The sequence below is a fragment of the Stegostoma tigrinum genome, chromosome 15, assembly GCF_030684315.1.
Source record: "Stegostoma tigrinum isolate sSteTig4 chromosome 15, sSteTig4.hap1, whole genome shotgun sequence".
Taxonomy (NCBI): Eukaryota; Metazoa; Chordata; class Chondrichthyes; order Orectolobiformes; family Stegostomatidae; genus Stegostoma; species Stegostoma tigrinum.
The window spans coordinates 28,897,500-28,914,796 of NC_081368.1; the positions used below are offsets into that span (position 1 = coordinate 28,897,500).

The 17,297-nt window shown below is 38.8% G+C and overlaps 1 protein-coding gene across 9 annotated transcripts in view; it reads left to right on the forward strand.

Annotated features, from left to right (window-relative positions):
• LOC125458672 (glutamate receptor 3-like) overlaps positions 1–17,297 on the forward strand; it is a 384,493-nt gene that overhangs the window by 240,516 nt on the left and 126,680 nt on the right. For all 9 annotated transcript variants that reach the window (XR_009446706.1, XR_009446707.1, XM_059651391.1 and 6 more), the window contains exons 9-10: positions 9,774–9,881; positions 14,508–14,714. Coding sequence is in view for 7 of the 9 variants with exons in the window: in XM_059651391.1 (XP_059507374.1) it covers positions 9,774–9,881; positions 14,508–14,714 (315 nt within the window). In the remaining 2 variants the exon portion in view is untranslated. The remainder of the gene's footprint in view (positions 1–9,773; positions 9,882–14,507; positions 14,715–17,297) is intronic.

Genomic DNA, 17,297 nt, shown 5'->3' on the forward strand with positions numbered 1-17,297 from the left:
CAGATGCGGCGGAGGCGGAGGAATTGGGAATAGGGGATGGAATTTTTGCAGGAGGGTGAGTGGGAGGAGGTGTATTCTAGGTAGCTGTGGGAGTCGGTGGGCTTGAAATGGACATCAGTTACAAGCTGGTTGCCTGAGATGGAGACTGAGAGGTCCAGGAAGGTGAGGGATGTGCTGGAGATGGCCCAGGTGAACTGAAGGTTGGGGTGGAAGGTGTTGGTGAAGTGGATGAACTGTTCGAGCTCCTCTGGGGAGCAAGATGCGGCGCCAATACAGTCATCAATGTAACCGAGGAAGAGGTGGGGTTTGGGGCCTGTGTAGGTGCGGAAGAGGGACTGTTCCACGTAACCTACAAAGAGGCAGGCATAGCTGGGGCCCATGCGGGTGCCCGTGGCCACCCCCTTAGTCTGTAGGAAGTGGTAGGAATCGAAAGAGAAGTTGCTGAGGGTGAGGACGAGTTCGGCTGGGCGGATGAGGGTGTTGGTGGAGGGGGACTGGTTGGGCCTGCGGGACAGGAAGAAGCAGAGGGCCTTGAGGCCATCTGCATGCGGAAAGCAGGCCTCCTGCGATGCCACAATGATGCCACCCGAAGGTTGCAGGAACAGCAACTCATATTCCGCTTGGGAACCCTGCAGCCTAATGGTATCAATGTGGACTTCATCAGCTTCAAAATCTCCCCTTCCCCCACCGCATCCCAAAACCAGCCCAGTTCGTCCCCTCCCCCTACTGCACCACACAACCAGCCCAGCTCTTCCCCTCCACCCACTGCATCCCAAAACCAGTCCAGCCTGTCTCTGCCTCCCTAACCTGTTCTTCCTCTCACCCATCCCTTCCTCCCACCCCAAGCCGCACCTCCATCTCCTACCTACTAACCTCATCCCACCTCCTTGACCTGTCCTTCTTCCCTGGACTGACCTATCCCGTCCCTACCTCCCCACCCATACTCTCCTCTCTACCTATCTTCTTTTCTCTCCATCTTCGGTCCGCCTCCCCCTCTCTCCCTATTTATTCCAGAACCCTCACCCCATCCCCCTCTCTGATGAAGGGTCTAGGCCCGAAACGTCAGCTTTTGTGCTCCTGAGATGCTGCTGGGCCTGCTGTGTTCATCCAGCCTCACATTTCGTTATCTTGGATTCTCCAGCATCTGTAGTTCCCATTATCACTGATATCAGAGAACCAGATTGTTTTTTATTTCGACAATCAACACTGGTTATCATTAGATTCTTTATTCCAGATTTTCTTTGATTATTGAATTCTAATTCCACCATCTGCTTTGGCAGGATTTTAACCAGGTCCCCAGAATACTGTCTGTGACTCCGGAATAACAGTGACAATACTACTATGCCATTGCCTCCCCACTGCCTGTAGTATAGGGCAGTAATTCCCCTCTCTGCTGTGTTGGAGGCAAATTTTAGGAACCGTATAGGGCAGCTGCAACAGACAATGCTTGTCCTGGTGCACAACAGTGTTTTAAAGTTACTGCAATTGCAAGGGATATTGGTGAATTTTAGGATATCTGCTGTTTCCAGAACGGCGTGTGGTAAGGTGGGGTGGAATTTGAATTTGAGAAATGTCATAGAAGCATGTTAGGTAAGTTATTATTGGGGCATGTTTGATACAATATGGTAAGAGAATTTGCTAGACCTGTGGTGAAAAGCACTCAAAAGTATAGCATAACGGAAAGTAGCCAAAAGATGTAAGATTTGGTGCACAGTTTTAGCCTGTACTTTTCTGAAGAAAGCTCACTGGACCTGAAACATTGTTTCTGCTTTCTCACCATAGTTGATGCCACACCTGTGGAGTATCTGCTACTATTTCTGTTTTTGCCCCATCTAATCTGTCAGCTGGATATATAAATATCTCATGGCTCTACATTGAATTAGTACAGAAGAGCTATCTCCAGTGTACTGGCCAATATTTTCCCTTCAGTCAATATTATTTATGAAACAGCTTATTTGTTCACTACCATGTAACTTTTTGTGAAAACTTGCTATGCACAAATTGACTTCCACATATTACAATTGTCTCAGCACCTCAAAAGTTCTTGACTGACTGTAAACCAGTCTGGGATGCTCTGTGACCACATGCTCTAGAGCTGGATGAACACAGCAGACCACGCAGCATCAGAGGAGCAGGAAAGCTGATGTTTCGGGTCTAGACCCTTCACTCTGTGGCCAAGATTGGTGCTCGGTAGATGCACAACTTTTTTATGATTACTATACTCTATTCAATCACTTTGCATGTTTCAAAATGTACTTACAGTAGTTGGAATACAGAGATTTCAAGATTCAATTGATTAGCTAACTGGGAAAAGCTAATATTCTGTGACTGCGGTATACCCTCAAGAAAATTGGCAGCACAAACGTGCTGAATCCTCCAGTGAGTATGTCGTTGTTTGTGATGTTCCACTTAAACAATAGCTACAAAAGAAGCAAACCACCTGGATTTGCCAGATTGCTGATAAGGAACTATAGAATAAGACTTCAGTCTGGAGTCTTTTTCTTTATTTTCTTAAATTAGGTCTATGCAACGGTTCTTCCGTGTGAGAAAATCTAACTTATGCCGTCACATCGACCTTAGGTTTAGAGTAAAAGTTCAGCACAACATCATGGGCTGAAGGGCCTGTACTGCTCTCTGTTCTATGTTCTATGTTTTAATAATTTAATACTAAAACTCACAGAGTTAATTTGCTGTAATCCTGCTCGGCAGACTTGCCTCTCCACACATTTACTGGAAATCCAAGCATGCACTGCACTCCTAGTCAGAAGATCTCAGGCCATACCAGAAATTCTGATAATATACTTTCCACAGCTGAAGCTCACAGAAAAACAAACACAATGTTGAAAATGACAAGTGATTTGAGTATGTAGGAGCCTAGCCTTTTAAATCAAAGACAGTATCAAACAGCAAAAAATAGAAAAGACAAATATACTGTAATAGCTGTGTGTGTGTGTGTGTGTGTGTGTGTGTGTGTGTGTGTGTGTGTGTGTGTGTGTGTGTGTGTGTGTGTGTGTTTAGGAATCACAAGGCCACTCAGTTAATTTATAGACTCCTATTTTACCTAATGTGAGGCTGCAAATCATCAATGTATCAAAAAGCAATTGTTATGGTGAAAGACTGATTAATAACCCACAGCTTTGGAAATGAGCATTGAAGATCGCTTTCAATCCTAAAGAGTGGGAGAGAAAGCGGTATGATTGGACTGAAGTGTTCAAAGGTAATTCCATCCCAATTTATAAATCAGTCCCCTTCTAAAGATATGCATCTTGTTTTAGATTTGAATATTGTTATTATTTTGCAACATCAACAAAGATGTGTACTTCACAGCATCTTTACTACAGAAAAAAATGTCCTCGGAGCCTACACAGAGATGTAGCCAAACAAACATGAATGTAAAGGCATTAGGTGTGATCTAAGAATTGGTCAAAGCCATGCAGTGTAGGGAATTCCGTAAGCAATGAGAAAAGGTATGAAATTAGAAGGGTTTAGGAGAAAATTCCAGAACATGGGGCCTAGATGGCTAAAATCATTCTCACTAAGATGAGGGCCAAGGAATTTGGTTGGGCAAAAAGCCATAATTGTACAGAGGTGATCATAGGGGAGGCAATGCTTAGTGGTATTATTGCTGGACTGTTAATCCAGAGACCCAGATAATGTTCTGGGGACCTGGGTTCAAATCCCACCATAGCAGATAGTGGAATATGAATTCAATAAATATCTGGAATTAAGAATGTAATGATGATCATGAACCTGTTGTTGATTGTCAGAAAAACTCATCTGGCTCACTAATGTCCTTTATGATAGGAAACCTGCTGTCCTTATCTGGTCTGGACTACATGTGACTCCAGACCCCCACAGCAATGTAGTTGACCCTGAACTGCCTTCTGTGCAATCAGGGATGGACAATAAATGCTGCCTGGCCAGCGACGCCCTCATCCTGTCAATGAATAAAGAAAAAAAAGTCTTTGTGGTTGTATGGTTGGAGAGAGCGATGAAGATAAAGGAACACTTGGGCCATGAAGGAGTAAAAACACAAAGGTAGCAAATTGAAATGAGAAGCATTGGGCCCATAACAAAGGGTAGATTAGCAATAAAACAGCAGGACTTGGTGTAGGCTAAGCTACCAGCAGCAGAGTCATGGATAAACTGAATATCATTTGATTTGGGGATTGGCCACCAACTAGGGGTCCAGTGAAATAGTCAAGTCTGAAGATATTAAAAGTCAAGGTGGTGAGTTTTAGCAGCAGACGGGAAAGCAGATAATTTTGCAGAGATGGAAGTACACATTATGCCATCAGTGTGGTCAGAATCTTGTATAGGATATTAGAAGGGATAACTGGCGATGATTAGACCTGAGGGTCACCATGCCTCAAGCAATTACAAAGGTTGAAAATGAGAGCCCTTCATAGTGAACTCATCCAATGTGAAAATGGCACCCACTTATTAATGAAGATATAGGAGTTAAAGAGCTTAAATTGTGGCTCATTATTAAATTACAGACAAACCATAGGTAATTCTAAGTCAAAAGAGGGGTCCCAATTAGTGTTGGGAAGGAAGAGCTTTATGTTGCCAACATACATTTGGATGCTTATCCCAAATATTTGAAGGATGAAAAGCACAACGATGGCAAGGATATATACCATTTTCATCTGCTGAAGATTCTCCAAAGTGATTCACAGCCATGAGAAACTTTTGAATTGTTGTCACTGTTATCATTTAGGGAACACCACAACTAATTTTCATGCAACAAAGTCCCACAAACAACGGTGAGATCATCAACCTGTTAACCTGTTTCTACAGTATTGTAAATCAAAAAAATTATGAATGTGTGGAACTCTGAAATGACAATAGAAATTGCTGGCAAAACTTAGTAGGTCTGGCAGCATCTGTCGGAAGAAAGCTGAAATAACGTTTCAGTCCAGTGACTCACCATCGGAACAGTCTTCTGATGAAGAGTCACTGGACTCGAAACTTTAAATCCATTTCCCTTCCACTGATGCTGCCAGACCTGCAGAGTTTTACCAGCAATTTCTGTTTCTCCAGTGTCAGTTGAGAGAGGATTGTTGGCCATATAACCTGAGAACTCTGCTGCTCTTCTACAAAATGTATCTTGCAGTGTTTCATAATCACCAGAAGGTGCTGATGGTACTCAGTTCTAGATTCTGACTTGTGGAGTTTTCAAGATTGAAATGATTTTTTAATTGGATTTAAGCATCAAGTGATATGGGATTAAGGCAGGTAAGGAGTTGAGGTGCAAATCAACCATGGGCTAATTGAAAGGTAGAATAACCTACTGTGTTCCTCCAGCTTCACACTGTAGTGATTAATGACTGACTAGTCTACTCATGTTCCTGTGTTCTGGTTACATTGAAGCGTCTGATCAGATTATGTTCATGGCATTCTGGGAGAAGACTTTGGAGCTCACTACATTAGAATTAGAGGCAAGAATGCCACCAATTGAATTGAGACACATACCCAGTCTGTATTTTCATGTTCTGACTGAAAAAACCTGAATCAAGCCCTTTTACAGCTTCTGAAAGTTGTGCCTACATCTCATTTCCACAGTATTTTTGTGTCTGAAAGGTGTGGGCAGGAAGAGGTGGGGGATTTCACATAGAAGTGTGTTGTAGGAGGATTGTGGATGCAGAAATGGGCTGGTTAGAAGGCTTGATTCATTTTAAAGGAAGAACAACCCAGATACCAACATCATTCTAATGCTTTCTAAATCTCATTACTTACCCACTCATCACCAATCCCCTGCATGGTCTCTCCATGCCATTTCATAAATCCCATGATCCTTCCATATCTGTACTCCCCAAGTCCCTTCTGTGTCCCCTCATATTCCTATGTACCATCCTTGCTGCCTACGTATGTTGTATAGTTACTCACCGAGGACCCATGAAATTCAGACATAAAGATGTCTTTCAAGCGTACTTCAGAAATAAATTTCTTACAATCTAATTAATGTCATTCAAATACACCAGAGTAAAAAGAAGCCTCTAAGTCATAAACACTAGTTGTGCAATCAGCCTGTAAATGACAAACACATATTTACTTAGAGTATTAAAAAGGCACAATCCTTTCACAACCTCTTAAAACTGGCAGGCAAAAGGTAAGCTCAACACCCTTCTCACATAAATGATTTGTGAGTTTTTGAAACTAAACCAAGTATTTATGAAGTCTGAAGCTGGATGAGCACAGCAGGCCAAGCAGCATCTCAGGAGCACAAAAGCTGACGTTTCGGGCCTAGACCCTTCTTCAGAGCTCTGATGAAGGGTCTAGGCCCGAAACATCAGCTTTTGTGCTCCTGAGATGCTGCTTGGCCTGCTGTGTTCATCCAGCTTCACACTTTGTTATCTTGGATTCTCCAGCATCTGCAGTTCCCATTATTTCTATTTATAAGTCTTCAGCATTAAAAAAAAACACCAGAGAAATAGCAAGAACTGCAGATGCTGGGGACAGAGACAACACAGTGTAGAGCTGGAGGAAGACAGCAGGCCAGACAGCATCAGAGGAGCAGGAAAGTCGACGTTTCGGTCGGGACCCTTCTTCAGACCTGGGCACCAGGGAAATCTAAACAATGGAATCTATTGAAATTGAGAAAGCAGAAAGCTTTTTATTTCACCTGCAGCAGATGCCGAGTTGGTCACAGCAGTCTAGGAATGCTTTCTTTGAGGGTTTTTTGATTATTAAAGAGGTATCCAGACATTTAAATCACTTCTGATTATTATGATAGAGATAGCAATGTTTTATTCAGGCTTAATTCATTGGGAAAAGTATTGTAATGTATCTCAACATTAAAACAATGCTGATCAATTAAATAGTAAACTTAATGGAAGAGCCTGAGTGAACTGCTGCAGTTAACATTACAGTATAGTGCCCAGTAGCAACAGTTGAATTTGTCAAAACATTTTACAAGTACTTGTCAGAATGTTCCTGACTCCTCAGCAGGTTTTGGCCCAAGGCTTTCCCCAGTAAGGAAAAGTTTTTGAGGTCTTTCAAAACTACCACCAACACACAAACACAGCTGAGGGAGCAAATTCAAAGAAGACATGAAGGAAAGGCCACAACCAGAGATCATCGTGCTCCACAGTTAAGGCCACAAGTAAATAGATTGAGAAGTCAGGTAGATGTCAAAGTTATAACTATTCTGAAGCAGCCTGGCTTGGGGCTTGGCTAGTTTAGGAACGTAAATCTTCAGTACAATTGACAGAATGTAATCAGAGCTCACAACATTTGCAACATCCAGTGCCTTCTGCAATTACTTAATAAAATGTGGAGTGAGTAGAATTGGGTGATTGTGGGCATCTGTGATGCTGGGGAGCTCAGCAGAAAGCCAAGGTAGATCATCTACTCCCCATTTCTGACTTAAGATGGACTCAAATCCTTAAACTTTGTATTTTGCATTGATTTGCTGGGTTCTCCTATACTTGAGGATGGAGACATTTGTGTACCCTCCTCCTGTGGTTAGTTGTTTAATTGTCCAGCACTATTTTGACTGGATGTTGTAGGAATGCAGATCTTAGTTCTGATCTGCTTAGCTGTGTTGATTTCATGATGCTTATTCTGCCTGGCATGCAAGTAAATCAGTGTTGTAGCTTCACTGGTTTGATACCTCAATTTTAGATATACCTAACATTATTTCTAGCATACCCTCAGATGAATTTGAAGATAGTGGTGTTCCCCCATGTCTGCAGTCCTTGTGCTTCTGTGACCATGGATTCCACAGGTGCTGGCTAAAAAGCCTCGGTGAATATCTTACTAAATAATTCAACAAAAGAACATAATACTGTACTCAGAGGAAAAACACTACAACGCTGTATAAAGAAATATTTTAAATGTTCTTATCATAAATATCAGAAAGAAAATTTCATTTTAATCCGATAATGTTACAGACATCCAAACCTCAGTGAAGGATTATTATGTTTCCATGCTAAAAGATTGTGTAGTTCTGGAATATTGTCTATAGTTCTAGAATCCACACTATAGAGGGTTATGATTGCACTATGGGGAATGCAGTGGAGATTTCCAAAATGTTGCCTGGTGTTGTTTTCCCTGGAGCAGAAGAGGTTGAATGGGGACATGATTGCAATGTATAAAATTGAGGGACATAGACAGAGTAGACAGGAAGAAATGTTCCCCCTAACGGAGGGATCAATGAGCAGGGGCACAGATTTAAGGTAAGGCGCAGAAGGTTCAGAGAAGAAGTGAAGAAAAATCTTTTCACCCAGAGTGTGGTAGGATTGTGGAACTCACTGCCTGCAAGTGTATTATAAGCAGAAACCCTCATAATATTTAAGACCTATTTTGGTGTGCATTGTGATGCCAAGGCACATAAAGCTATGGGCTGAGTGCAGGAAAATGGGATTGGAATAGTTAAGTGGTTGTTTTTGACTGGTGTGGACTAATGGGCTGAAAAGTCTTTTTCTGTGCTTTAGGACTATGACAAAAATTCCTTGTTCAACTGGCATGGTTTTATTGGTTTTATTTTGACAATACATGAGATATTACTTTCTTTTAGTAATGTCTCTTCCTGAGACCCTTAAACTGCTAACTCATTTACTGCTTGATATGCTTTCCTCAAACGCATATCTTCAACTTCCAGAGTTTTCTACTTTGAATTTATCTGTTAAACTGTTTATGACCTTTTCATTTCCCAGCCCGAACTGTTTGCACTGCTAATAACAGCAGCTCAGCTATTGAGGATTGCTGTTGTTTGATTGAACTGGTTTTTGTTTGAATGAATATGTTTCTGCACACCACCTATCTGAATTATAAACCTCAAGTTAGCACACACCTCAGCAGTAACATTCAAAGGCTTTGCATGCCATTTATCTCCAATTACATTATTTCTTAGAAATGTTGCATTTTATTTGCTGATCTAAAATGACTTACTGAGCTCTTAAACAAAAGTCAGATCTTCAAACTAAAATAAAACTTTCCCCCATTCTAGAACATATGTTTCCATCAATAATAGTATAAAATGAAGCTGCATTACACAGCATATGATATAAAATAATTGTGCTAAATCAAAACAGGAACAGAGTTCATGATTTTAAAATGGAGATTGCATTGTATCAGTCTACAAAGGACTGAGTTTTCTGACATTCTAACCTTAATTTATTGAAAATCTACATCTGAAAAACTGTGGCAAATTAAAATATGTTAGATAAATATAGAACAAAGCGTTGTTTAACAGAGGAAGCAGTGATCAATTTTAATTTTTAGAAAAATTTCAAATACTTCATAGCAATTGCTGAAACTGCTGCATTATGAATACCAGCTGTGTATCAACAATGCAGATGTATTATTTATTCTTACTGCATCTGATGTAAATTTCAAACAGAAAGTGGATCACTGTGGATACTTTTAATGCTCCATTTGTAAAACAAATTAAACGCATTGTGTACTATTTTGACTTATTGCACTGAAGATTCCTTTGCTTTTTCTGTTGGTTTCAGTTAACGTAGTATCCAGTAACCAAAGATATAAGGCTGTATTTTAAATGCAGTCAGATGATAACAACTAATTCAAAACTAATTATTATTCCCACGCCCTGTCTCTGAAAAACATGTTTTGGCATATTTAGATTCTCTGTTTGCTTTCTGCATTTCTTGCTCAGGTTGTACTTTCAAGAATCTATATGAACAGGCCAGACCCTGGGCAATCTAAGTTGATTGTTTACATTTTTCTTCAGAACCTGTTTTGCATTTCATGCGTTTTGGCCACAAGTAAATTTTAATTAATTATGTCTAAATAATTGATCATTTTAGATTGGGTACTGGAACGAATATGAAAGACTGGTGACCATCTCTGATATGCAACAGATGAATGAATCGACTTCAGCCGAAAACAGAACAATAGTAGTCACAACGATAATGGCAAGTACAAACTTTTTTTTATTTGTTTAATTAACTTACAAATTTTGGTACATCTTACTGTATGAATGTTTCATTCTCTAACTTTTGCCAAACAATTATTTTGCAGAGAGCTACACAGTAATGGAATTTCACTGACTGACTGTGAGAAGATATTAGTGCAGGCTTAAAAATAAGATTTAAGCTGATTCCCAAATAAAGTAATATTTTACTGGTGGAGATACTCTTCCATTTTTAAGCAGTACATCTCAGTAATTTATTACCTCCACCCCAAAAGGGGAGAGAGGCACTGTAACTGGTGTTCCTGTATGTCTGTCTGTTTGCTTGTTTGTCTGTCTGTCTGTCTGTCTAACAGCCTGCCTGCCTGCCTGCCCGCCCGCCTGGCTACCTATCTACACGCCTGTTCATCTGCTTCTGAACAATAAGAAATCCTTCACGGATTTCAACAGGACATGATATGTAGATTCAAGGGGACAATACCTCAAACACGTTCAATTCAGGACAAGGTCCAATAATGTAATCAATTATTGCATGGTGACCTGTTTCACATTTTGCAACTTAATTTAATGTGATAACTTACTCTTATGTGTAAGAATGTATACCTCATGATAATCACTTTATGACAGCAACAACCTCTTACCTGCTGCTGGCCATTGTTAGGTAACATTCAGGACTGATGCCAGATTCCTGAGAAACTAGTGATATGAATTTTAAGCATCAGCTGAAAGACCACATGTCAGTACTAGCTCTACCAATGCCTGAGAATGTTCCTGATCAAAGGACACTGTCAAAATTCCCCATTTAGAGTAACAATTATTTTGTTTGTGAACCTCAAAATTTAGTCTTATAAGTTATTAAATGTAACTAAACTATACAACGCAGTCTCCAAACATCTTCAACTATTCTATCTTTGGCTATATTCCCTCCTTGGTGTAATCGTGACCGACTCGGGTTGTATTTTCAAAACGTTAGGATGAACTCTGTTGTGTGCAGCATGGCTGATATTTTGTTTGTATTAAGAAGAAGCATTCACATCTTCATGAGAAATATCAGAGAAATAAAACATTGATAATCACACTTACAATTCGCAACACGTGCAGAAAGATATCCACCACTGCTACCATGTTGTGGGCAAGTGATGCTCAAATAATCAATTTTGTCAATATTGTTTCTTCCTAATGTATTCTGACATGGAGTGAAATGATAATTTTGAAATTTATTCAGAAAACATTTTCTCCAACAGTGCTTAGTTCAGCTCCTTAACATTCCTTACTGTGAATCCGACAAAAATGTGAAAATGTTAAATATTAAAAGTTATAATAGCATTTTATTTTCATTGCTGCCGTTATTTCTAACGTTCAAGGTCCTATGTATACTTTTCTCACCAGAATGGGTGACATTGTGATGAATATATCATCAGTAGTTGTTAAACTGTAGCTTTGAGTCTGTAACAGGGAAGTTAACTTTATAAATTCCACTTATTGCCATCAACTTCTATTGTCTTCTATTTTATTGTCACTTCTTTTCAAAAAAAACTCCCAGTGCTATTCAATAAATGTCCATTCATTTTATATCTAATATTGTGACATTTTTTCAAATGTTTCCTACACATGTTCACTTTGCTAACATTATCCTGTAGTAGATCCTTTTAATTGGACGATATTGCCGAAGTTCCCAGACATTGCACTGTTGGTCATTGCATGAATAGACTCAACTGCTTTTTGAAATGTATCCTGATATGATACCTTCAATTTTTTTTTACTGATAAAACCACCATTATGGTGCACAACCTTCCTTATTCACTTTTGTTGCTTTTCTGCTGGCAGTTAAAGGTTACAATTTGTCATATCAAAGAATCAGCTCATTTCTGGTACCTGTGGTTTTTAATCTAAACCATGCACGTTGGAACAAAAAATTCTGCAGTTTCTGCTGTGGCAAGTGAAATGGATTTGTGCATGGGAGCTCATATTCAGAACTGCAAATCGTTTTAAGCTAATTGACACTAAGAAAGGTAATTTACAAAACCATCTCTCTAATGGACCTAACTTGCTTAGTTTCGTTATCTGGAACCTACATAATTGTCTGTCTCTTTATTTTAATCAGTAGACATTGTGAAAAATGTGACTGAAACCGCTGATGTATGGTATAGAGAATGAGATTTCCTGCCAGTGGTACAATTTTATAGGATTACAGCTTGAAGATTTGAAAATACGCTGTATAGCATTAGTGAAAAACACATTATATAAAATTCTTAAATCTGCACTTTCAACAAACATGGTGGGAACAAGTGGGGTTATGTCTCTGTTACAATAGTGTTGGCATATTTACTACTAATATCACACAACATGATTTAAGACTCTAATCTTCCAGCCTCAATCAAAAAGACTGCAGGATGGCCGGATGTAGGGAATTGAAAGATTGCGCCAGTAGCATGAGCAGTCTAGTCTGGAGTTTAAATTTAAGCTCATTGCTGGAGGTGCAGAGAGCAGGCTTGAATGGCACCAGGCACATCCTTACACTGATTTTTCAGTTATTGAGACTTTGAAAAGAAAAACGGTTTAAATTTCCATCCGTAGTTTACACAAAGTAGCTGAAAAGGAATGGAGTACTCACGTATAAATCAGAATATTGCAAAGAGAACAAATCAGCATTGCCATTCCTGATTATGATCAGTAATCACTGATGGAAAACATATACCTGTGAGCACTTCATGAGGCTGGGTTTTGAAGGTCCTAATCCCAGCATTGCAATGACAATGAACACTTAATGTCTAAACACGCACTTTAAAAATAATAGCTTGGATGAGGAATCAGTACATGGAACAGTATCCAGGCATGAGACATTAACCTTAGAAAGGAGAGTGCAATATTGAAAATGAAAGTGAACATTGCAGTACTGATGGTACCACAGTCTAAGCATCTTCAACTGTAAAAAAAAATCGACAAGTATGCTTGCAATGTATGAAATTAAAGAGCTGATTTTAATTTGAGATATGTTTGGTACAGGTTGGGAGTAAACAAGATTTTCCATGCACTCTTTTTTAAGAATATTTCTCTGCAAGGCATTGTGCCATGAGGTAGTGGGAATAATGCCAGGAGGTAGACGTGGTAAATCGGTGTAACAGCAAACCCTAGGATCCCAGAGGACATTATACAGGATAGTTTAGTAATGTTGGAGGATTGAATCTGCAAAAATGATGCCAGTAATGGGAGGGTGAAGAAGAACCAAGATTTGGATCAGAAAAACTTGTGTGCAAGAGAACGCAATGGCCTAGTGGGTATGATCACTAGACTATTAATCCAGAGACTCAGGAATATTCTGGGGATCCTGAGGTTGAATCCTGCCAGGCAGATGATGAAATTTAAATTCAACAAATATCTGGAATTAAGAGTCTGATGATGACCATGAAATCACTGTCAATTATCAGGAAAAGAAACACATGTGGTTCACTTTAGGAAAAGAAACTGTCATCCTTACCTTGTCTGGACTACATGGGGCTCCAGACCCGTAGCAATGTGGGTTACTCCTAACTGCCCCTTGGACAATGAGTACTGGTTCAGCCAGTGATGCCCACAACTTGTGAATATATGAAAACAGGCCCGGAGCAGCATTCTTGCTCACCTCAACCTATAAAGTGTCTTCACATAAATATAAGAAAAATAAATAACCTGGATGTTCTCTTGTCACTATGTTTCATCCTAGTAGGTTTTACTGATTGTTTTCCTGTTTCAGATTCAAATATGATCCCAGCCTTAATGATGTAATTGATCCATTACCTTGAAGTGCAAAATAGGCCCCCACCTGCCTGGATCGGATATTGTCCTATACCTGAGCTGAGGTGATCTAAGAAGTCAGTTGTGGGTATGTGTGATGCCCACCCCCAACCCCCATATAGCCCTCCTCTGCCACCTTAACCATTCCCTGCAACAGATATGGTTCAAATCAACTTTTGGCATCCAACTCACATTTTACTTTTCTTAAGATTTTAAACAGATATGAATTATGGTCAACACTGTGAACATATTTTCTGTGAAAGGGGACATGAATCGTACTTTAAAAAGGTATTTACCTTATAATTAGAACTATTACAAGTGTATCTGGCAAAAAAAAAGGTATTGCTGATAGCTGTCCCCTTCCAAAAGTTGACATTAAGACATCATGGCAATCAACTGACCAATTTTGACTGAAAAAATGCTCAACAATGCAAGTTGTAGAATCTCAAAAGCATATTCTCAAATTGCTTTGAAAGCCAAGCAGAAATCTTTCAGATTTTTTCAGCAAGATATTTAATACATATCATTGAGTTCATTGGACTACATTATCTGTGGAAGGGACATGCTCAGGAGGCTAGCTGTCCATTACATTTTTACCTGATACTTTGTATCAATAATACACTAATCTCTTTGGAATTAATCTATATTAGTTCCTTATTAGCACTTACTATCTATTAGTTTCTTTACAAAACATCCAGGAATCAATTCAGCAACAAAAATAAGCTCAAGTATGAATTACTGCAAATGTGGAAATCCCATTTTTTTCAGGAAAATGGTAAACCTTCTCACTCGGTCTCAAATCCCTTGACAGTATTTATGAGCTTGATCCATTTATTCATTTTTTTTATTGTTGCAGGAATCTCCATATGTAATGCTGAAGAAAAATCATGAACAATTTGATGCAAATGATAGATATGAAGGCTATTGTGTGGATTTAGCTTTTGAAATAGCCAAGCATGTTGGCATTAAATATAAACTGTCTGTTGTCCCTGACGGTAAATATGGAGCTAGAGATCCTGAAACTAAAATCTGGAATGGAATGGTGGGTGAACTAGTATATGGGGTAAGTGTCAATTTAAAAAGATGGAAAAAAAGTATATGTATATCACATAGGAAATTGGCTGAAAATCAGATTTATTTACTATTAATCAAAACTGCTTGGTCCCCAGTGGATAAACATAATAATCTTAAGTTATTTAACTGACTATGTGAATATCTTCTCGGATGCTGACACATACAGCACTTCATAATTTGAAGTCAAGTTCTAGGATATTTGACATTGACTATATTTATTCTGTATCATTTGTGTTGTTAATTATTTAAAAATAACTTAGATTTCATTTGTGAGGCAGTTTTAAAAATGTAGGACTACATAATGGTCTAATTATTACAATGTCATGTAGATGCAAAGTTTGACCTTTGATCTCATAATCCTAAGAAGTGTCTGGATTCTGTCTTCTTTTAAGTTTGCACGGGATTATGTATAAATGTGTCACATGTGTATGGATTCCTTTATGAACAAAAGATTTACAAATATCACTAATGCAGTTGTTCCCCAATCATGTTCTAATCAACAACGGCCATAGTCCAATATATCTGAGAAACTCTAATTTCTAGTTAGCTAACTGCTTCTTCTGTTCCCACTGTTTTGCATTGGATAGTCTCAGCAGTACTTTGATTTTTAGCCGCACAGAATTAGAAAAAATACCTTTGCAGAATAAATTTATGACAATATATACATCAGATTTGCTATTCAATCAAATATCACTTCCAGAAAAGTGAAGGATATAAATGCAATCCCTTATGTGGACCTAAAATTAGTATTGCATTTAACCATTATGATTGTGAGGCTAAACATTTCTGTTCAGTTTGATTCATTGTTGAACTCTCTGCAGCTCATTTTCATATGCCATACTGGCCAAAGAATTATTGGAGTTATTTATTCCTGTTATTTGCATTTATGTTCTTACCAGGAACAATTCTGTGACAAGACATTCTAACAAATGATCTTCCAACTTTTCTTACTTGAAGCAAATGTAGGATTGAACCATTTCAAACTAATAGCTGGACATCATGTGCCTAAATTGAGGTGCTAGGCTCAGTCATCCAGAATCTGAAAATTGCGCTGCAGAATTGTCAAGTGAACACCAATCGGACAATGCAATCCAAGTAAAGCATTGCAGATTCTGGAGACCTGAAGTAAAAACATAAAGTGCTGAAGAAACAGGATCAGAACTAACATTTCACATCCTAGGTGACTCTTCTTCAAAACACTTAATATTAATTTCATTAAGAGCCATAATTTATTCTAGAACCTTAGAAAATTTATGGCACAAAAATAAGCTATTTGGTTTATCATGTCTGTGCTGATTGAGAGGAAATAAAAATCTCACCTTCCATTCTAATCCCACCTCCCAGTGCCTGTCCTCTAGCCTTGCAGATTGCAGCATTTCTTGTGCAGATGCAAGTGCTTTTTTAAACAAATTAAAAATTTATTTTCCCACGACTAAACTACCAAACCAGGCAGCAAATTTCAGATACCTACCATTCTCTAGGTAAAAATGTCTTGCTTCGTGTCCCCTCAATTCCTTCCATCAATCTTTAAATCTTCAATTGATCAATCACTAGGGGAGTCAGGTTTTTTTGACTCTATCTGGGCTCCTCATCATTTTGCAAACCTCAGTTAGGTTACCTGTTAGCCTCCTGTGTTCTAAGGAAAATAACCCTCACCTATTCAATACTTCCTCATGTCTGCATTTTTCAAGTCCAGCTAATATTTGTGTTAATCTCCTCAGTTCCTGCCTCGAACAATGTCCTTCTTGTTATGCAGTGATCAGTACTGTATACAAATCTCCTGCTAACTAGCATTTTGTATTCAATCTAAGATCAAAATTACATATTTTGCCCATCGTCCCTCCTTACTCATTTATATTCAGCACTCTAGCCAATTTTGCTCTGATCCTCAGAGCACTTTTATAAGTATTTAGTAAGATATTGCAAGTTTCTGCCCTTCTTTGGAAAATTGTTGTCAGTTGCTGTTTGCTGGTGCATTCTTTGCAAGACATTGCTTTATTAAGCATACTTTGCTGACCCTCGCTGTTTCAGTGATAGCAATTTCAATGCTCAGTATGACTATTGTGTTGAACCTTCTAATGGTCATTGTGGATTTGGAGAAGAATGAAAAATTCAGGCAGAAAGGTAAAAAGGAGTTTGTTTGAACTTTGAGTGTTTAGAATCAACTGAACTTAGCTCAGAACCAAGGTCATCAGACTGAGCTACACCTGACAAGAGATACCTAACATGATGTTCTTTGAGCTACAGTTCAAGAGGGAGTCATCTCTTTGACTCGAACCTCCCAGATAAGATTTGCCATAGTAACAGTCCTTTCAGAGGTCATGAAGATTATGAAGCTTTCAATTTTGATCTATCAGATCTATCCGTGCCATCTATATCATTCTTCACTAAACTTAGATATCAAACAAGCTACAAAAGGCTTGTCTTCTAGGAGTTAAGTATTTGTCAATTTCCTGACAAACTGAAGGCAAAAGCACAAGAAATTGTAATACTTTCATGATATAGATTGCTTTCCAAAAGTACGTGGCCTCACTTCGACACTTGTAACCAGGAAGACTGGACAGATGACTAA